We start from the raw sequence: 7626 nt of genomic DNA, 5'->3' as shown, positions 1-7626 counted from the left end.
GTGAATTCCATCCGGGAGTTCGACAACTACTTCAAGTGCAAGATGGATTGCACCGGCCCTTGGATTCACCTCCATCCAGAAGTGCACGACAGCGATGAGGATGCTTGCATACGGAGCTCCCGGTGATTCACTCGACGACTATGGGCGCATGGCCGAGTCCACCAGCATAGAGTGTTTCTACAAGTTTTGTCGGGCAGTGGTGGCAGTGTTTGGACCGCAATACTTGAGAACACCCTATGCGGAAGACACTGCTCGGATCCTAGCACAGAATACAGCAAGAGGATTTCCTGGGATGCTTGGAAGCATCGACTGCATGCATTGGAAATGGAAGAATTGCCCATTTGCTTGGCAGGGGATGTACAAAGGCGCCAAAGGCGGTTGCAGTGTGGTACTTGAGGCGGTGGCCACACAGGACCTCTGGATTTGGCACTCCTTTTTTGGTATGCCAGGAACTCACAATGACATCAACGTGCTGCAGTGCTCTCCTGTCTTTGCCAAACTTGTTGAAGGTCATTATCCTCCGATGAACTTCGAGATCAATGGGCGGCACTACAACAAGGGGTACTATCTAGCTGATGGCATCTATCCGAGATGGTCGACATTTGTGAAGACGATCTCAAACCCTGTGGCAGGAGGCAAGAACGCCTGGTTTGCAAAGATTCAAGAGGCTTACAGGAAGGATGTCGAGCGGGCATTTGGTGTGCTCCAATCTTGATTTGTTGTTGTCCGGTACCCCGCTCAGACCTGGTCCAAAGATCAAATGTGGGAAATTATGACTTGCTGTGTCATCTTGCACAACATGATCATCGCGAGCGAGCACGAAGACCCAATGTTTGACACTGAACCATACTACAGGCAGGGTCCTCTAGCCGAAGTTGATCACCAGCTACCGGCAACCTGGACTGCCTATCTCAGTATGCGTCAGGAGATCCGAGACCCACGGGTGCATCATCAACTGCAGAAAGATCTGATTGAGCACCTATGGAGGCTCAAGGGGGACGCCGTGTGATGAAATATGAGTTTTTATTTGTTGAACTATATAATTTGTATTGAACTATTTGTTGTTGTAGTATTTTGTTGAAGTATTTGATTTTTCTGTGATGAAATATGTGATAAGAAAAAATTGTGTTGATAATTAAACGCCGAGACACGGCGAACCACGCCAAATATGAGCTTATTCTCGCCCATATGGGCCCTTTAATTCGCCGAAATGGGGCTGAAAAGTGGGCCAATTTCGGCGCCTGGGGACAAGCTGGGGCGACGACTGGGCGCAAAACCGCCTCCAGTGCCGATTGTATCGCCGGTTTGCCTTCAGAAGGCGATTTTTATGCGTCCTGAGGGGGCAACGGCTGGAGATGCTCTAACTCTCAGTGCACAGGAATTAATCCACGCCGAGCGCGTGACGAACTAGCACAGATAGCAGCATAAAATAACTCTGCCAGTCTTATGTCCCGGACACATTGGAATGACTGTGTGCGATGTGATCACAGATTCATACGGCTCAATAGTTCAATTAATTCCATCGATATCTGTACCCAAGCTGGATAAAATCGCTAGGCAATGCCATCGTCGGTGTCTCCTGCACACCGCAGCTCCTGCTCGGCGTTGACCGCTTTGGCGGCCGCGAGCTCCTTGCTTTTGCCCCACAGAAACGCATAGAGGCCGACGACGACGAGCGCCGCTCCCAGCACGCCGCCGAGGTACACGTCGGTTCCGAGTACGACGGCGTCGACGGCGGTGGTGGCGACGAGCGACAGGGAGTTGAACATGGGAGGGTACACCGGGCCGCGGCGCTCCACCGCCCACGACACGAGCACGAACGTGACGCCCGTGTTGAACACCCCGGAGTAGACCACCGTGGCCAGCTGCAGGTCCCAGCGCAGCGTCCACGTGCGCGCCCATCCATGTCCGTCGCCGGCGGGGGCGAGGACGACCGCCACGGCCGCGGCCACGGCAGACTGCAAGCTGCCCGCGGCGCACGTGAGTGCCGTGGCCCAGTACCGGGACGGGAACACCTTGGCGACCTTGGCCTGCACGACGAACCAGAGCGCGTAGCTGACGCAGCTCCCGCACAGGAAAAGCGTGCCGATGGCCATGTCGCGGCCGCCGTGGGGCGAGGCGACGTGGGGGTTGGCATGGAAGGACTGCCGGAGGTGCGGCAGCAGGAGATGGGTGCCCTTGCAGAGGCTGACGACCATGGTGCCGGCGACGCCCACGACAGCTCCGAGGAGCTTCATCCTGCTGGCCCAGACGGCGAGGGACAGGCTCTCGGCTCGGAGCGCGACGGCGATGATGAAGGTAGCGATGGGGATGAGGTTGAGGAAGTTGACGGCGTAGGCGGCGCTGGTGGTCCGCAAGCCGCAGTAATACAGCCCCATCGCCAACAGTACTCTACATACATATACATACATAAGCTTGTGAGAGGAATATTAATGTGAATCGAAAATAATTAAGAATGAGTTTATGCACAATATGTATGCCAGAATTAATCTGCATTCCAGTTGCACGTACTACTTTTCTTGTACTCAGAACAAGATTATGCTTTTTCCCTTGAAAACATTATGTATTTTTTTTTAGATTTGCTGTTTAATTATAACTAAGGTTTCTTGTGCCTTTGCAGAAGTTTGCAAACGGGCAAATCACAAATGCATTTCTGAATATAGAACTGCTGGCTGCACAAAATACAAGCTACTACTAGTTGTGAGAATAGATTGGGAGTGGTTGTAGTGCGAACCCGAACGTTGCGTTGAGGGAAATCCAGCCCAGCACTCGCGGGTTCACCTTCTTCCACATCTCCCTGCAACAGTTAATTTAATTAATTACTATCAAAAAACAACTAGGCAGGAACTTATTAATCAGTGCAAGAAGAACAAGCTAGCTAGGCAACTAAAGAAATGACCAGGACACATCAGAAAAACGGATGCATGGGAGATACTGTTCTTTCCGTATACTGCATGCATGCATCGACGGGAAGAGACGTTATCTCAGTTATTAGTTATTATTTTTTAGAACATCTTAGTTATTAATTACCATCTCGGTTATTCGCAGCAATAAAAATTACTAGCATCTCGGTTAATTAGTAGTAGAGGTACGTACTACTAATTTCTTGTGCTCTCACTTGAAGAGGGTTAATACGTATTCACAAGAGTAGGTGTGACTTTCCAAATTGACACACAGACAGAGTAGCTAGTACATTAATTAGTGCTGATCTCGTTCCATTAGCAGTTCAGTTGGCGTGTCTAGCGCTAGCTAGCTAGCTGTCAGGACACTGACCCAACTAATCAAAACACAGACCAGCTGATCCTTGTCCGAACTTTCCACTTCTGTCAAGTGTTAGTCTGGTACATTTCGCAAAACAAAACAGGTGTTTGTATTGTACAGACACTATTAAGCAGTAGGGCAGGAGTATACATCATTTTCCAAATCGGAGAAGAGTGGTACAATTAATTAGCAATAGTGCTACACCTATAAAGGTTTGCATAACCTTCCAAACTAATTCTCTCTCCCTCTTGATTTTAAGTCGGGTGGGCACCCTCATTCCCCTATAACCAATCACAATCCTCCCTATCAGTTATTTGTAAGTAAAATCTTGAAGTAAACCTTTGTAGATGTAGTATTAATTAGTGCACGGCGTGTTCCTACTACTATGTGCATGCATGCATGCATGATCAGGGTCGATCCCTCGATCAGCACAAATGGAGAGAGTTGCACGCATGTTTCTAGAGCGCTGTCACGAAAACTAGCTAATTTGTACGTTAATCGCCCTAAAATTACCAAAGATTGCCGAATTTGGCAGTTGTGGCCAAATGTGTGTCAGTGTCAAAAGTTTTACTACTTCCATGATAGTGTCAAAATACGTCTTATAATAATTAGAGAGGCAGTGCGTCAGGATACGTATTGCCAATTAAATGAACTGCGTGAATAATATCTATATATGACCCAGACCATCATATTAACACGGCAACTAATCCGCCGGCGCGGGTCAAATATACGTCGATCCACTCGTTCGTCACTCGAGCTAGCTTTAGCTACATGGTCGGCGTCGCATGCATAACATATAGCGAATTAATTAGCTAATAAATAACCAGTATACTGCAAAATACGTACAAAAGACGGTTCATGCATGAATGAATGGATGACACATGGAAATATACAGTTTGGGGCGGACGCGGCGAACACACATCGCACGCCGTACGTGCGTGAAAATTAGTGCAAACGTACGTACTTTCTCTAGAACTAATCGATGGATGTTGCACCGTAGTATACCATCGATCGATTGGTCAGGCGTTGCGTGCGTACCTCTCGAAGACGACGGCGAGGGGGGCGACGAAGGCGGCGCCGACGAGGTTCCGGTAGACGAGCAGGACGAGCGGGTGCATGCCGCTGTTGAGAGCCACCTTGGAAAGCAGCATGGTCACCACCGTCAGCACCTGCACCAGCACCATGCCGGCCGGCAGCGCCACCCGCTCCGCCTGCCTCCTCCTCCTCCTCCTTGCCTCATCCTCCGCCACCGCCATCACGGCCACGTCGCCGTCGCGCCCCGCCATGTCCCGTCGAGATCGAGAGCTTGATTCCCTGGGACAAGAGCAAGGAGGAATGCAATGCCGAGAGGCAAGACGGGGGAGATATATAGCCAGGAAGGAACAAGCACGGCGATATGATGGTGGGATGCAGCTGGTCAGTGGCTTTGCACTTCGTAACGTACGTGTGGTTAGTTGTTACATCTACTCCACTGGATACATACACAGTGTTTCAAGAATCGGTCCATGCACCTCTCCCTCCGTGCAAAAAAAAAACAACAAAAAAAACTGACATCCCCCAATCAATTGTGATATTTTGTGATACAAATGCAAAAGATTTTGCAAACAAATTAACAATAGCTAGAGATTAAATTGCTTGAAGATGAATAGATCGGAAATTTCCCCTATTTATTTTTTTTTGCTTGAGCCGGTCCTGGCTCAAACGGGTCCAAAACTCCAAATTATTGTGCTGGGCCAATAAGAGACCACCACATGTCCTTGCTTGCCAACATCTTACATTAATTGTTATTTTTTGAAGTTTTGGTGACTTTATTCGAATAACAATCAAATCATTTACATGTGTTGGGACTAAAAGTTAGGAGGCCGATCCTGCCATGAAAATCCGGTCCTCTGAATGAAGCCAAACCCATCAAGCTCATGAGCAGCAAGGTTAGCCTCTCGTTTACAGTGTGACATTGTCGCCCTACCAAATTCCGCCATCAACTTTTGGCAATCATCTGTAAGAGCATCTCCAACAGCCGCGCCAAACTAGCGTCGCGCCGTAAAATTGCCCGTTTTAGCGCGCACAACCGGTATAGTGGCTCCAGCGGGCGCGCAAAAACAGCGCGCGCGGCATATCTAGGTCAGCGCGCGGGCCGAAACGGGATCACGTGCCGCTTATTTGCTGCGCCCGCTCCCGCGCGCTCGCTCGCAACTCCCACCCCCCATCCAGTGGCGCCGCCGCCGCTGCCCGCGCCACCCGGCGACCGTTCCGGCGCTTCCCCGGCCTATCCCCGCGCCGCGGCGGCTTCTCCGCCCCCCCTCTAGTCCCGCCGCCCCTCGCGCGCGTCCGTCGTCCGACGAACAGCGCCCGAGCGCTCGCTGCCGCTCGGCGCCCGCAAGGTGTTCGACAAAACGCCTGCAAGGTATGTATCGCTCAAACGTCATGAATTTGGTGCATGTTGATTGTAGTTTTTATAGGATAGTATTGAACATTGTAGATGAGTTCGTCGTATGATTCTTTCGAAGAAGAATTTGATATGGAAGAGGAGGAGGATCTTGCAATGATCCTAGCTATGCATATCAATAAAAAAACCGAAGCACGGTGGTTTGGTTATGGGTCGGCAGAAAATTTGGAGGGATAGGATCGATGCCCATAACAGATTGATGAGGCACTATTTCATGGAGAATCCCACATGCCCGGAGTCGTACTTTCGTCGTCGGTTTAGGATGAGCACCGAGTTGTTCAGGCACATTGCAGAGAAACTAGCGAGCCATGACCGGTTTTTTTAGCAAAGGAGGAATGCCGCAGGAGAGCTCGGGCATAGCACCTTTCAGAAGGTGACAGACGCTTTGCGTATGTTGGCATACGGTATCCCGGCTGATCTAGTTGATGATCACTTGGCTATGGGTGAGAGCCAAGCCATCATGTGTGTCAAGCGCTTCGCAGTCAGAATTGTGCAAGTGTTTGGCGAGGAGTATTTGAGATCTCCCAATCCTGAAGACACCGCAAAGCTATTGGCGATGAACAAAGCTCGCGGCTTTCCTGGCATGCTTGGCTCAATAGATTGCATGCATTGGAGTTGGAAGAATTGTCCAAAGACATGGCATGAGCAATTCCACGGCCAAAAAAGGGTTCCACTATAATCCTTAAAGCGGTGGCCGATCAAGAGACTTGGATTTGGCATGCATTCTTTGGAATGCCTGGATCTTTGAATGACATCAATGTTTTCAACCGGTCACCACTAATAAATAAGATTGCAAATGGTGAGTTGCCACTAGTGCAGTTTGTAGCAAATGGTCGTACATACAACTATGGTTATTATCTAGCGGATGGCATATATCCAAAGTGGCAAACCTTCGTGAAGCCGTTGAAAAAGCCGGAAGGTAAGAAAAATCTTGATTTCCACAATGCTCAGGCGGCAGCTAGAAAAGATGTGGAGAGAGCTTTTGGGATTTTGCAAGCCCAATTTGCTATTGTGAGAGGACCGGCTAGATTTTGGGATCAAAAAATGCTTTGGTACATCATGCACGCTTATGTGATCATGCACAACATGATCATCGAGAATGAGCGTGGCCAAGATTTAGACTACTCACAGTATGAGCTCTTGGGACATCCCGTGCGAGTGCGACGGAGGGCTGAAAGGGTGGCCCGTTTTGTTGCCTCCTATCATGCCATTCGGTGTCCCGCAGCGCACAATGATCTTCAGAAGGATCTCATTGAGGAGTGATGGGCATGGCATGGACGACAAAGAGCATGATTTGTGCGTTCGACATTGTATTGTTCATGAACTTTTTGTTGTGTTTATTGCATTATTTGTTGTACTGAACGATAAACTATTTGTTTGGGTTGTAATAACGAAATTGAACTATTTATTGTTGATTTATTTTGTTAGTTTGATCATTTTTGCTTCTATTTGAAATGCATATGTCGTTTGTGTGAGTCGCTCGCGCTGCATTTTTTGCGCGCTACATTTTAGCGCGGCTGCTGGAGCCAGCGCTGCCCGCCGCGCTAAACCAGACAATGGGCGCGCGGCAATGTAGGTTTTAGCGCGCGGCGTGTTCGGCGGCTGTTGGAGATGCTCTAACAACCGGTTTTGAAGCACGCTACTCCCATGGATTTAATATGGCTTGTACGATTTTGTTGTGATCTTACTGCCTCAGTCCTTCCTCACCTAGTCTACCGAAAGGAATACCAAATAGCTTCTCCAGACCGTATCTACATAGAGAGAAACACAAGAATTGTTGCTAGCATGGACGGTTTCTTACGGTCGGCAGCCGCTGGTTCGTCTACCACCAGTGGAGAATGGTGTGGGTGTCAGCGGCAACAGAGAAGAGGAGAAGGAGCATGTCGCTGATGCCGTCAAGAGCATGTCGTTGCAGTTTT

General features: G+C 49.3%; 1 protein-coding gene across 1 annotated transcript; it reads right to left on the bottom strand.

Moving 5' to 3' along the window:
* Positions 1–1447: 1447 nt before the first annotated feature.
* Positions 1448–4579, bottom strand: LOC123124364 (WAT1-related protein At5g64700-like). The gene is made up of 3 exons (XM_044544991.1): positions 4300–4579; positions 2735–2797; positions 1448–2391 (listed from the first exon to the last, which is right to left on the bottom strand). The coding sequence occupies exons 1-3, from the start codon at positions 4545–4547 to the stop codon at positions 1554–1556; spliced, it is 1149 nt and encodes a 382-aa protein (XP_044400926.1). The 5' UTR covers positions 4548–4579; the 3' UTR covers positions 1448–1553.
* Positions 4580–7626: the final 3047 nt, after the last annotated feature.

The sequence above is a fragment of the Triticum aestivum genome, chromosome 5D, assembly GCF_018294505.1.
Source record: "Triticum aestivum cultivar Chinese Spring chromosome 5D, IWGSC CS RefSeq v2.1, whole genome shotgun sequence".
Classification (NCBI taxonomy): domain Eukaryota; kingdom Viridiplantae; phylum Streptophyta; class Magnoliopsida; order Poales; family Poaceae; genus Triticum; species Triticum aestivum.
This window is presented reverse-complemented; position numbering and strand designations above follow the sequence as displayed.

Coding starts and splice junctions, on each gene's coding strand:
- LOC123124364 (XM_044544991.1), bottom strand. CDS start 4,547: ATGGCGGGGCGCGACGGCGACGTGGCCGTGATGGCGGTGGCGGAGGAT. Junction 2,798..4,299: donor CTCGCCGTCGTCTTCGAGAG/GTACGCACGCAA, acceptor TAACTGTTGCAG/GGAGATGTGGAAGAAGGTGA. Junction 2,392..2,734: donor TCCCTCAACGCAACGTTCGG/GTTCGCACTACA, acceptor ATATGTATGTAG/AGTACTGTTGGCGATGGGGC.